This window comes from Tachysurus vachellii, chromosome 15, assembly GCF_030014155.1.
Source record: "Tachysurus vachellii isolate PV-2020 chromosome 15, HZAU_Pvac_v1, whole genome shotgun sequence".
Classification (NCBI taxonomy): domain Eukaryota; kingdom Metazoa; phylum Chordata; class Actinopteri; order Siluriformes; family Bagridae; genus Tachysurus; species Tachysurus vachellii.
Genome location: NC_083474.1, coordinates 12,984,866 through 12,999,021, shown reverse-complemented (window position 1 = coordinate 12,999,021; position 14,156 = coordinate 12,984,866). Strand labels below are relative to the sequence as shown.

Below are 14,156 nucleotides of genomic sequence, written 5' to 3'. Positions count from 1 at the left end.
ATTATAATCTATTTTGTGTGTATTTACATTTCAGTTCACTACAGCAGTCAGTAAGTGCCAACAAAGCAGTTAACAGTATTTTTGTATAGAATAAATTCTGCTAAGTCAGTTTTATTAACATGCTTATTAACAATATTTTTTCAGAGATGCCGTCAAATGTAGAAATAAAGGCGTGGCTGCGTGACCTCGACCACGTGTCCAAGCGCGCGCGCGAGCTGAGCGGCTCGGACGGGACCGTCATACGCCAACATGACACGTTTTTCCACGTGTCAAAGGAGGGTCGCCTGAAGCTAAGGAATTTCTTAGTGAGTCTGAAAGTGACTAGTAATGTGTGTAAGAATGAACCAAAATATTAATCCTGTTACTGGTCTCACAGAATGGAAGTGGACAGCTGATATTCTATGAGAGACCAGACATGAGTGGCCCCAAACTGTCCAACTACTCCATCACTCCTACAAATGATCCACAAGGCCTGACAGTAAGCACATCAGCATCAGTGCTGTGGTTATTGTGATCCAAAAATGGGATAGTATTCTTATTTAAATGAGGTATTTAACACTTAAATGTTATATGTACATTGTGAGACACTGCCTGGGATAAAATAAAAAGTCACACCTTTTGTCATGGCTTTGTTTTGACAGCCCTATGCAGTGTCACAACATTTATAATATATGTACAGAGTTGTGTTCATTTTTTGGCTGAGATCTTGTCTTGATTATGGGAGAATCAAATCACTCCATAAAGTTTTCTCGAACACATGCCAAAGACTTCCAATGGGCTCATTAAAAAGTTTAAAGATCAGAAAATCGTGGTGGCCAAGTCATGTTTGAAAATTATTTCATGTTCCCTGAACTTCTTTTTCATAGCCTGATGAATCTTGGCATTGTCATCCATGAATATGCCTTTACCATCAGGGAAGAAATATTCTACTGATTGGATAATCTTTTCATTCAGTACATTCAGGTACTGACATTAAGCCGACCTTAATTTGTTGCTGCATAACGTTGCTAAGCCTAGATCCAACCAATTGAAGCAACTCCAGATCATAACTCTGGCTCCAGAGGCTTAGGTAGGTACTATATCGCTTAATTCTTAAACTGACATACCTGACATCGCTTTTGAGTAAATTCGGACACATTGGACAACATAAACTTTTTCCATTGCTTCACAGTCCCATCATCAGTTTCAGTAATCATTTGTTATCTATTGTTTGATGCAGGCCAGAATAACATCTTTTCCATGACCACAGTGCTCATTACGACATGGCTGTTTCATGGAATTCATGACCATTACGACATAGAAACAAGAAGCTACACGCTGTATCACTTAGACTTGAAAGAATTGTTGCCAGCTGAATTATTTTAATCACTGCAGTAATGATCCAGTCACAGGCTGTTAACTATTTGCTTAATTATTTCAAAACAGCAATTTTTTTTTTTTTTTTTTTTTTTTGGCCAGGCAGAGTATGATAATGCTTTAACCCAATGGCCTTTGAAAATCAAAGCTTCATTCTTTCATTCATACATTCATACTTTCACTGACTTTCTTTTCCTGGTCATGGTGAATCAAGGGCCTGTCCATGGTGTATTTACAGGGCACCATGTGAATGAACATGCACACATTCAAAAGAGCATTCACACTTAAGGCAATTTAGAGTAGCGTTTACACCTTCCAGCATGTTTGGGAAGTTAGAGGTAACCAGAATAGCTAGGCAATGCTAACATTAAGTTTGACCAATTGGTGTTGATTTGTGTTGACTCATAACCTGTGAGACACCCTGTGTTTTATTCTTGGTTCATGTTTTCATTTTTTGTGTAGAGGGTACTCTCAGATGCTTTAGGACAGGTGGGCCAGGTGAAAAAGGAGAGACACCTTTATATGGTGGGTCAGACTCGAGTGCATGTGGACTCTGTGGAGGGCCTAGGAGACTTCATGGAGCTTGAGGTACAGTGGAATAATGGTACCTGTTTATGATGCATGAAGGGGTAGTGTACTGTAAAATATCAGACTGCTAACTTCAGTGTGTGTCGAGACAGGTAGTTATGAAGGAAAACCAGAGCACAGACGAAGGTGTTGCCATTGCCCACCAACTGATGCAGGATTTGGGTGTGAAGAAGGAGGACCTGATTGACGGTGCATACATGGACCTCCTACTTGCAAAAGGCCAACAGAATGGACACTAAAACCTATGGCATGGATTTCCATTAGATATGACAATAAATTTCAATAAATAATGACAATTTTTTACTCTGGCTTATTTTCTTTTTTATATTTTGATGTGTTATCACTAAAATGAAAAAAAAAAAAAAAAACTGTAGTACAATTTGGTATGAACTTTATTTTATTCCATTGCATGTATTACCAAATCATTATGATACATAACAAGAAATAGAATTGTATAAAGGAACTTATGATTTAAATCACATTTACTATATTTGCATGTCTGCTTGGTTTATTTGGTCTTGGTTTATTTGTGCTCTCTACATATACTGAGACAACCTAATGCTCCAGTTGCTATCGTTATTGACTGGAGTTACACAACTACTACATTTGTACACAACTACATTTGTGTTCTAAATATCAGACATAGGATAGACCAGGTATCCACTGAAGGAGTTGTAGCCCTGCGTGTCGGCACACAGAAACCTTCCAGACGTCAGCTCCATATAAACCTGGTTGCCTTGTTTCATCTTAAGGAGCACCGTCTGTGTTGCGCTGTCCTCCGAGTCCTCACGGTTGTCTTCCCAGGAAGAGGCTATCACCTGGCCGTCTTTCATTAGCTGTACCTTGTGGTAGATGCGCTCTCCTTCTGCTCCCACATTAGAATAAACCGTGTAGGAGAAGGAGTAAAGGCCAACACGAGGGGCTGTGAACGTTCCTATATACAGTAAATGTAAATATTAATTCATGTAAATGTATCTAGTTTGGGCTTTATTATTTGATTGGCATGGAAGAAATTAAATAATCAATGATATATTTAAATATAAATGGTTTTAAGGTATAAATTATATTCTGTTGATCCTCATATTAGCAAATGGGCAAGGAATGAGCTTTTTACTGTCTACTAGGCTTAAATTAAAGCCACTAGGAAGATGATTGCAGTCCCTGTTTAATCCAGCCAAATAGAAAAAAAAAAACAGACAGCTTTACACACTGTTAGACCATCTTTAGTAAATGCTGCTGGAATGGAAACGGTTTCTAAATTAAAACTTAATGCTACACTGTAGAAAGCTTTTTAAAATAAAATAATTCCAGGCAATTAGAGAATCATAAGTCATGTTAGTCTAATAATAAGGAAATTAACACCTGAATAAAGTTTTTACAAGTTTCACCAGCTCACTTTGTGTTTTGGAATTTTCAGCTAAGGGTTTTGAATGTTTTTTTTTTTGAAAGGATGCTCACCTAATGCAGGATTATACCCATAGCCTTGGTTTAGTGTGACATTCCCGTAAGACATTGACACGTTCTTGTTGTAAGGTCCAACACATCCAGTAAAAGGTGTCAGTGTAGCTGCAAATGCTACATTACGTCTCCCTGGTGTGTATATATATCAAAGATTAGGAAAAACACAGGAACATATTTTAGACAAATAAAATCATTCATATTTACTTCAAATTAAGTGAATGAACTGGTGAGGAAAACAGTGAGTGTTACCTGTAATTTCCTGAATCTGGTTATTGAGACTGTTCAAATCCTTCCATAGGCCCACCAAGCGCATGAAGGTTGCCTCTTCTAGCTGGAAAACAGGTACAGCCACACAACAGCAGCCTTTTGAATTACTGAACACACAGTCACAGTCCCATCCTCCACAGGGCAGAGGCCCAGTCCAATTAGCTGTGTGTGAGAGAGCAAAACCACAACACAGGCTTTCATTTATCCACTGGCTAAAATTTTGATTGATAAAGTAGCATATTTTAAAAAAGGAACTTACCTGCAGCTTGCCATAGAATATCTACAGGTGTGCTGACTTGTGCCTTTACACATGGACACAGTGTTCCCAGCAGGACCAGAACAGCCACTGTGCCTATCTTCATCCTTAACTAGCTCAATGAAGAAGCTTTTCTTTGGTATGTCAGAGTAACAAAACCCAGGATTGCTTTTGTTAAAAAAACGATTCTTGAAAATAATGAGGAATATGTATATGATTAAACTGTTATATATATATATATATATATATATATATATATATATATATATATATATATATATATATAAAGGAGCATTATTGGGGGTACTTTCTACAGATGAAGAGGTCATTTTTAACCTGAAATTAAGCTGTAAGCAACAACGTACCCTGTCTTGTAAGTAACCAAAAGTACTATTTTGGACTCACCCAAACAATTAACATTTGCATTTACATTTATGGTTGAAAATATTACACAATTGCCATGCAAAATGTCATGCAATTAGCACCTAAAGGAACATGTCATAATTCTTCAAAAAAAGTTTGAACTGGTGTCTAAGGGCAGTTGTTGGGGCACTCGGTAAACTAATTTTGAAGATGAAATATTATGCCTCATTTGTATAATGAGCTTTGGCATGGATACCAGGTCAAAGTATACCTTGTCTCGTAAACAACAAGAATTACTGTTTACTGTATTGCTGCATATTTTAAACTTTTAAATTTTTTACAATTACAAATGCGAGCAAACCTCCATTATAACTGAGTTTTGAGTTAAATGATTCTCTATTATTTTCATACTACAGGAGAGTTTAGTAAAATAAATTAGTAATCATGCGTTCACTATAGATGCCATAGATAGAGATATAGTGAAAACCCTTGCATGTCAGATTATTACCTAAATCACATAAACATATAGCATACACTTAGTTTGTCATTTATTTTGTACTAGATTTTTTTTATAAACCGCCAAGTCAGTTTACAGTATGCATTCAGAACATTCAACATCAGTCAGAATTGAAGTATTTAACTAGTTGATTGTTTATTTTTATTATTATTTAGTGTGTTGATGAAGTAATTAATAATTGTTCAACATAAAACAGAAATGAAGACAGAATCTGCTCTAGACTAGCATTTGATTCTCACATTTTGTTTAAATGTAAACACTCAAAAATAATGCCAGAGTGCCATTTTAAATGAGTTAGTCATATACTGTACTTACTGTGATTCTGGGAGATGTTGAAGAGGATCTGCAGAGACAACTATGCGAAGTTTGTCAGAGATCTGTGTGTATGTGTGTGTGTGTGTGTGTGTGTGTGTGTGTGTGTGTGTGTGTGTGTGTGTGTGCATTGAGAGCATTGTGTGAGCTTTTGGGATTATGGGCATGTGAAACACATCTTGTCTGTTAATGTATCCTGTATCTATTCCATGAAGCCCACTTGGGAGATCACAATTTGTGTGTGAGTGTGTCTGTTTCATATGCATTTTAAAGACATCAGGATCATTTTACCTGCACTCAGGTGTTGTAATGCCAGCCATTATTGTGATTGGCCATTTGAGCCATATACAGATATATTGTATGGACAGAGAACATCTATTTATCTATTTATAATTGCTGCATATTCGCCCTATCTCTTGATCTGTAATCCCAGTGCTGGGGCAGGTACAGGATTTTTAGCCTGATTCTCATACTGGTATTAGGGTGTGGACCATGACTAGTGATTTTATCACCTGTGAAAGCTTAAAAATATAAAAACTGCAGCAGTTTCATATGCAGTAAAGGAAGGGTAATACGGAGGTTTGTGGAAAATAATTTTGTTGTTATAAACAGGAATAGCTAGAATGCATTAAGATATTATTGAAAGCTTTGATTATTTTGATAAACTTTATTGGTTGGAATGGTGTATAATAGTGATTGTAATGGAGTGCAAATACAATACAAGTACACGAGTACATATCACTTACTATTGCACCACACAAGACTGGTATCAGATGGTGTTTTGAGTCAGATCCAACCCACAACTATTTTGACTTCTGGCAAAGACATTTAGCTATTGTGTTTTTTAATATATATTTTTAATATATATTTATGTGTATATATGGATATATATTATATGCTATATATATATAGACTATATATATATATAATTTTTTTTTAATTTATTTATTTTATTTTTTGATTTTTCTAATACTTTGGTGCATAATATATATGATCTATATGCTATATGATATAGGCTGATGACAATCACATGGGTTAAATAGGTATTATTCTAAATTGACTTTTGCTATGGCAGTACACTTGTATGGTGTTGTTTAATCATATACCATTCATAGCCTTTTTCAGACGTTTACATATTACAAATCAGCAGAAAGAATAATTACAAAATATATTTGTTCTTCATTCCTCTTTATTTTGAATGTGTCTGAATAAAAAAATGTGGTTCTTTGCTATGCAGGTTTTACAGACTTTTACTTAAGGGTCAAAGATTAGAAGAAGAAGAAAAAGAAGAAGAAGAAAAATATTTCTTTTTTGAATGTCCATTTTACATAGTATACAGAAAACATGTGACAGCCATGTTGAACCTGAAACTCAATTATAAACTGAAAACCAAACAAAATGATTATCAGATCAGGAATTAGATATGGGAGTTAACAGATGCATGGCCTTGATTTTGAAAAATCATGAGGATCAATACAATGTTCTAAACACAGACATAAGATCAGAGAATGAACCACTTTTAATCGGTTGCATAAAGCAAAAAGCCACTGAACGTGTTGTAATGGCTGTTGTCATCACACAGGGTGCATCCAGCAAGGAGAGTTACTTCCACCTTGTCACCAGTCTCCATCTGTAGTGGCAGGACGACGGTAGCGCTGTCCTCCTGGTCTTGTGTGTTGTACTCATTGAGTGCTGCAACCATGCGACCATTTTTACGCAAATGAACACAGGCAGCCAGGAGAGCATTAGGGGCACCAGCATCACTGTACATTGTAAGAGCCAGCGAATAGACCCCTGAGCGTGGGACTGTAAAGGTGCCTGTGCTAACATTGTAGCTGTCACCTAAGTTAATGAATATATACTGGTACTTCACAACCATGTCATCCCGAGTGGAGCTAACACATCGACGAGTGTCAGTCAGTGCCACTGAAAAGGCACTGCGGCTGGCTGCAGAAAGAGAGCGAGAGAGAGGGTCAACAATTGAGGGACATTGACAACTTGAAGAATGAACCAAACAACAGCACTAACACCCATGAGATTGAATACCAGTGGATATTATAATCTAGCAAGAGTTCTCTATGTTAACAATGCAAGATTTCAAGCATGATTAAGTTCACTCACAGCGCACATAGTTCAATGCGGTTTCAGCTTTCTCCAGACCCTTGCGCATATCATTCAGACTCATGTTGAAGAAACTCTCCATTCTTTTCATCTGCTTTTGCATAAGGCAGCAGCTACAGGATTCAGTGTCAGTGAGACAAGCTGCAGATAGAAAACATTTATCCAAACAGTACCACAAAGAGGGTTTCTTAGATAACATGTAAGATTACTTTAATTATTATTCAAGAGTGGGAAACACAAGAGTGATTTTCTCCTTTCTAATTTTTCTTTTAGTAGAAGTATTTTATTTTTTACCATTTTCAGTGCCAGGATCAGGCTGAATCGGATCTCCGGGGCCATTCCAACTGTATACAGCACCGTCTGCGAGAGAACATCCAATCAGGCACAAGAACACAAGGCCTGGATTAGGAAAGAAAATAGTAAAAGAATTATGAGAGAATTAGGCTCTAACTAAATCTACAACCATAACCAAGAACTTATTTTGAATAGATAATTAATGAGATACTCCATGAATATTTTCACACTTACATCATATTCTTTACCAATTTATATAGCTTAAAGGTCAGTCTTACCTCTCATTCTGCTGTGTGACCAGAAACGATATTTGCCTTAAGTTTGAGGAGATTTGGCTATAAAGGTTTGCTCGGCTCCACCCCTTGCTTTCTCTAGGTGAGGACACAACTTGCATGTTTTTGATCCAGTGATAAGAATTATGTAGGACTTGCATTATCTGACATCTGAAGCATATTGTATTATGTGGTATTACTTCCATAGACCAGGAACCAGTGCACAATTACAGTCCAGATCAGATCTACTGGGAGTAGAGCAGTTGATCTGATGCTAACCACAATGCTCCAAAGAAATTTTGAAGCTTAGGAGGCCATTTGGGATTGTCTGCTACATTCAGCATTGTAATCTCAACTGCAGCTCACTTCCTGGATGTTTCCAAACCCTGAAACTGAGACTTCTTCTAATCTAACTAAAATCCAAATGGTCACAGCATGCATTTATTTTATAAGCATAATACAGCAATTCAAATATAATGTCCTACTATCATAGGACTTTTGCTATATTATATTTTTTATGCAGATCTCAAGTCATATAAGAAATCAGTTAGTGTGCCTGAAATCATTTGAAAACAAAACAACTATAATAACAGCCAACGTTATGTTTAAAATAATAAAGATCAGATTTCTATGATAAACTAGATTTTCTCAGAATTAGATACAATACATAAATCATTGTAGCCTTATTCCATATCTCCAAATTAAAAAAAAAAACATTTGCAGATGAGAGCTTCTGTTCCTTTCTTGTCTGAAATGGAAAAGGAGAAAAGACTGTTTGAACTGTGAGAATTGCTCATTTATGTTTTTCCATCCATCCCTCTGTCACACTGAACTCCTAATTTAGGCTTTGCTTTATTTAGATTTCCATTTATAGCATGACACATGACAAAAAAAACTGGACCAGTGTGAATACTACAGAAATAGCAGGTACAGACATCTAAATGATTTCATCTGTTTAGTCATTCATTTGAAATCATTTGTCACTGAATCAGTTGTTTAAGTTCTTTACTCTATAAATCTTTCTTACAATCCCAGCACGCCCAATCTGCCAATATTGGAAGCATCATTCAGCCATAAATGATTCTGTTTAAAGAACAGAACATCTAACAATTAACTATTCAGAAATCATATCTTTAAGCTCAGGGTTTGGGGCCACATTAGTTTAGTGTTAACACATTTGCTTTGAACCTCTACGGTTAGAGTTTGATTCTCATGTGAGCAGAGTTTGCATGTTCTCCCATGCATTAGGGGTTTCCTCGTCCAAAGCCATGTGGGACTGGTACCCTGTGCAGGGTGTATCCTGCATTGTACCCAAAGTCCCATGGCATAGGATATGCATTTTATATAAGCTTGGTTATAGGGAAAGACTCAAATTTTAAAAAGTATGCAGAGATATAGGCAGAAATCAAATGAGATACAAAACTGAAAATGAAATCAATATTAGATTTTTTTATTCTGTTTTTAGAATTAATTAGTGATTAAATGTTAAAATTGTTTTCATAAAGTATTAACGATGTTAAAAAAGAAATCTCTGGTGTACATCATGTGATGTCACCATTTTTGATTTCTTATTGTAATAGGACATAAGTGAAGGTCTCCTTTTTATCATCATTTATTATTTAAATACTCATCAATCCAAAACTTCAGACAAATTCATCAGTGTAAATTAAAACAGCCTCTAGTTTATGTATTTATACAGCCGGGTGGAGGTTTTCTGCATTTTCAATATCATTTAAAATCCTCATTAATTAGTATTAAGTGAACTTTGTTCTTTTTCCTTCAATTTGTCACCTCATTTGTAGATTTTTTAGATTATTACACCAGCATCAAACCCCTGTACCTTATGTTGGAAATGTCTCAGTGACATCTAGTGGTGGATCGATTCACTTCAGTGACATCACAATCAAAGGTCTCCGTATGTTAGCATTTAACTGAAAACTAAATAAGACAAACAGTGCAGCATCAGTCAAATAGATTCAGAAAATAAGGATCTTCATCCGCCTTCCTCACTCAGCCCAGCTGGCAAACGGTTATGGTAGAACCCGCACCAGACCAGAAGCGGAAACCAGGATAGAGAGCTCTGCTAAATTCAGTTTCAACAGAGCAGATCTGGTGGGCCTGGTTGTGAGAGACCCTGTAGAAGGCCAGCACACCTGCCTGCTGGTCCAAATAGACCCCAATGCGTCGGGCTTTAGGAGCAGCAAGCAAGGTCTCCTTTCCTGCATGCCACAGAGAGAAGGCTGTGCCTGACCAGTACAGGCTCCATGAAAACTCATTATGGCCCAGTCTGGAGCTGTCATCTGCTGTGGAGCGCTTAATATCTTTATAGGTTACACCAATAGTGACCTGTGGAGACCATAGTGCTGTATTAATACAATCGCAGTGTTTTAATCATTGATTTAGAAAGACCAACTAGAGTTAAATCTGTTATAATTAAACCAGGTAGAGAGCTGTCAGATAATTAGTGATATATTTAATTAATTGCATGGGTTTACATGATGTTTCCTTAAATGAACATAAATGCAGTCTATTTTTACAGTCTATTTTTTTTCACAAGGATTCAAGGTGAATACGTTCTAGTGAATATATTAATGTACCTTCTGTCCTGTCCATTCCACCTCCCAGTAATAAGGGCTTCCTGCCAAAGGCTCCTGACATATGACCTGCCTCCAGAAGACAAAGCGTTCGGTGTGCTCTGGGTAATTCTGATTTTCTGCACGGAGAGTGGCTTTGCGATCTCCATCAGACAAGCGGATGTGACGATGAGCACTGTTGCGGTCCATTGTGGGCTCAAAGTGGACTAAACAGGAAAGGTTGTTGTTTAATAACACAACTTTTCTACATTGTATAAACTATATGTTATACCATGTTTTAAGAAACTAGTCAATCATAGATATTTATTAATTAGTAAAATAGTATTTCTTTTTGTCAAAATCATAGACTTACATTTTAGCATTTCCTCCCTTGATTTAGGTGCTGGATTTTCTGTACATAGTGAAGTCAATTTCCTCTCTAAAAAACAAGACAGCAATTACATTTATTGAAACCAAACAGTGGTTGTCCTTTTCCATTAAATTTTTATTATACCTGCACTGCTTATACTTACCTGAATTGGCAGAGGATGCTGCAGGATGCTGAAGAGATGTGGTTTTAGGTTTGTCACTGTTGTTGGATCCAGACGTCATTTCAAGAGCTAAACAGAAAGCGGGATAATATGCATTCGTTCTATTACAAATTTCAAGTAACATTATATCAGAATAATGTGCTGTATTTATGGGCTGTTATACATTTACACTGATTTTAAGTAAGAGGTCATAAAGAATTTATAGTAGCATAGTATACAAAATACAACAAAGTATACAAAATACAACAAATGAAAACATGATTGGCAAATTCAATTGTTCCATAAAGAAACTTTTTCTTACCTGTATTTTGTGAAGCAGCCTGCAAATTATTGGGATCAGGACATTTCTCTGCTGCCTGAGAATTTTGTGCTGTTGCTGTTTGTGCATCATTCACTACATAACAAAGATTTTAAAAAGGCATTGTGGTGGATTCGAATTTAGTAGATAAATGTTACACTATTGCAATTTCTTACAAGTGTGATACTTCTATTCTAAACTATCAAACTTCTTTTCTATTCTTGAATAGACATCATTTCAAGGATTTCCATCATTATACTTCAGTGAATATCAATAGTAAATAGTGATCAATAGTATATCAATAGTGAATTAAGATATTAAACAGAGAAAATATTTCTATTTTTGTTAGACATATGCATTCTAGCTCTCCCAGAATCCATGGTGCCAGATTGCTTGAACAATCATTGCTTAGTCCTTCTGACATATCTATTGTAACTCAAAAACCTTTTGTCCACAGTTTTATGAACACAGAAGGACATAAATTACATAATGTGTTGCTCTAAAAAGCTTTATTGTGTATTATGTATTGTTAAACATTCTGTACTGGGCAGGTTCTCACCAGCTCTGAAGATATTTGCCAGGCTTCCTTTACAAAGGTCATGTAGTCCCACTCTGAAAGCTCCAAGAGCTGATCTGATCCCAGACTCTACTGACTCTGGGGGTACAATCTCCAGCTGTGCATTTCCAACCACATCCACACATTCTGTAGTGTCAAGTGTCTGCCATGGATAAGCATCAATGAAATAAAGGATTTAAACATAGGATAATATGTTAAATACAGTTACATATATAAAATACTATATGGTTGATGAATGATTTAGCTCATTTTGCTGTCTTTCGACTGAGAGAATACAACTAAGCAATTGTCCTATGATCAGTAGCCAAATATCCTTATCCACTAAGCCACCACTGCCCCATAACCCCCATGAAGAATATTATGTCTGTACAGACATGCATTATAAAGCATACTTGCATTAAAAACAGTACTTTTCTAATAAAATACCTTGAAATCTGAGGTGAGGCTGATCATACCTTTAGAAATTGAATGGAGTCCTGAGACATAGATAGTCTGTTTAGCTCTACATCTTGCTTGTATAGTTGGTTGATCTCCTCCTGTAGTTTATAGCCGTGGTTCTCTATACGTTGGTAACTGGAGGCCTCATAGCCCTGAAGGAGTTCATTTACTTGTGAACTCATCAACTCCACACTCTTCATCACTTCACCAAAAACCTCCAGATTTTCTGTCTGCAGCCCCTGAATGGCAGTCTAACGCAAAAGAAATAGCAGCAAGAGTTTGTACCACATAACCAATAATTGCCCATAGTCATTATGCCAACTCTTATTTTCTTAACAGAGCAGTTACATGGAGTAATATTTAAAGACCTTTCCTGCCTGACAGAAACTAATGATCAGCTGTACCATACAGGGTCTAATTCTAAAATTAAAAGAAATGTCTCAGGGATTAATCTCACCTTCTTAGCTTGAAAAATCTGTGGTAGAGTCTGAATGATCCTCTCTCTTTCTTGAATACTTCCTAGTATCTTCGCTTTCATTTCTGACAGCTCTTGCTGCACACAAAAATAAATCAGTAAATGAACTAGGTCAAGTATTTATGACAATATTCCAAAGGGATATCTTTAAAAATGTGGTTTAAACAAATTCTTTGTATAAATAAATAAATAAATCATTATGAACAAATAGAATGTACAACAGAATGTTGGCAATTACCTTAATTTCTTCATCTGGATTCACCACTCGATGACCCTTATGTTCTATGAGGCTACATTCATCACAAACAATTTCTTTATCATCACGGCAATAGAACTCCAGCACTTGTTTGTGTAACGGACACAACTTGGGTGAAGTGGAAGGTAGCTGAGGATATAATCCTCCCTGCACTGTTGTGTTTTCATCAGGTCCTGTAGTTCCATCAGACCTTTCTGCTGCTGGCTGGAGAGGAGGGTTCACTGACACGACAGCACATGGATTTAGAGAAGAACACACAGCTAAGGACTTGTCCTGTTCTACTACTTGAAGTTTCTTCATTGCTTCCATCAACATGTTGTTTCTTCCCAGAGAGGGCCTGGGATTGAATACCTGTCTACACTGAGGACAAGAGTACTGACCCTTAGAAGCTTTATCCCAATGTTTCTGGATGCACTGAAGGCAGTAGGTGTGACCACAAGGAATCGTAGCCGGGTCGGACAGTATTTCCAAGCACACAGGGCATGAAAAGTCATCTGAAGTGCAGCTGAATGTAGCCATGGCAGGGAAGGAAGGCCAAGGTCCCTGTAGATCATGAAACAACCTAGTTTTCCAAAATACAAGACTTTTATTTTAAACCTAGTGTGGGTGGACTTGATGACTGGTATAACAGGTCTGTTTCCATGTATGTCATGGGCGTGGTTGGTTTTAAATGATGTAGGCTGAGAAGAATTTGAAAATGCTGATTGACTGGTTTCACAATCACTACGTAATTCACAGTGCATACCAAAAGAAGTATCCTATAAGAATTAGCACCGTTTAGATTAAAGGAAGGCTTTTTTTTTTTCTTTCAGCGGGGAAAGCAGAAGACTTGAAAGCAGAAAAAAGACATCAAATCACATCCCATGGCAGAAACCTTCTTTTTCCTTCACTTACCATAGGCAGGAATATTCAGCAACTGAAAAATAAACAAAATTTCAAGTGTTTTATTGTTTAGAAAACTATTATTCTCACTGGATAAATGCTAAATTACAAAATGTCAGTGTAAAGCTTATGATTAGAAATAAGTTTAACAACACTAACATATGATTTGTTACAGTCTGTAAAATAGCCATTTGCTGATATTTGTAATTAATAATAAAAAATAAACTCGAGTTATCTATTAATATAAAGATAATAATTATGTAAGCTAAATATTTCATTGCCAGTGTTTTAAACTTTAA

The 14,156-nt window shown here is 36.4% G+C and overlaps 2 protein-coding genes across 3 annotated transcripts; both read right to left on the bottom strand.

The window, feature by feature from the left end:
* Positions 1 to 2,573: 2,573 nt before the first annotated feature.
* cbln18 (cerebellin 18) lies at positions 2,574 to 4,034 on the bottom strand. The gene is made up of 4 exons (XM_060888934.1): positions 3,932 to 4,034; positions 3,655 to 3,834; positions 3,403 to 3,534; positions 2,574 to 2,878 (listed from the first exon to the last, which is right to left on the bottom strand). Exons 1-4 carry the CDS (start codon positions 4,032 to 4,034, stop codon positions 2,574 to 2,576), a joined length of 720 nt encoding a protein of 239 aa, XP_060744917.1.
* Positions 4,035 to 6,473: 2,439 nt separating this feature from the next.
* cbln20 (cerebellin 20) lies at positions 6,474 to 13,796 on the bottom strand. 2 transcript variants are annotated; one of them, XM_060887794.1, is made up of 12 exons: positions 12,958 to 13,796; positions 12,702 to 12,797; positions 12,262 to 12,495; positions 11,789 to 11,948; positions 11,233 to 11,325; positions 10,914 to 11,000; positions 10,754 to 10,819; positions 10,405 to 10,607; positions 9,961 to 10,153; positions 7,536 to 7,640; positions 7,242 to 7,382; positions 6,474 to 7,067 (listed from the first exon to the last, which is right to left on the bottom strand). In XM_060887794.1, the coding sequence occupies exons 1-12, from the start codon at positions 13,492 to 13,494 to the stop codon at positions 6,640 to 6,642; spliced, it is 2,343 nt and encodes a 780-aa protein (XP_060743777.1). In that variant the 5' UTR covers positions 13,495 to 13,796; the 3' UTR covers positions 6,474 to 6,639. The 2 variants fall into 2 exon arrangements, with proteins under 2 accessions (XP_060743777.1, XP_060743779.1); XM_060887796.1 differs by lacking the exons at positions 9,961 to 10,153; positions 10,405 to 10,607; positions 10,754 to 10,819; ... (4 more) ...; positions 12,702 to 12,797; positions 12,958 to 13,796 and adding an exon at positions 7,814 to 8,307.
* Positions 13,797 to 14,156: the final 360 nt, after the last annotated feature.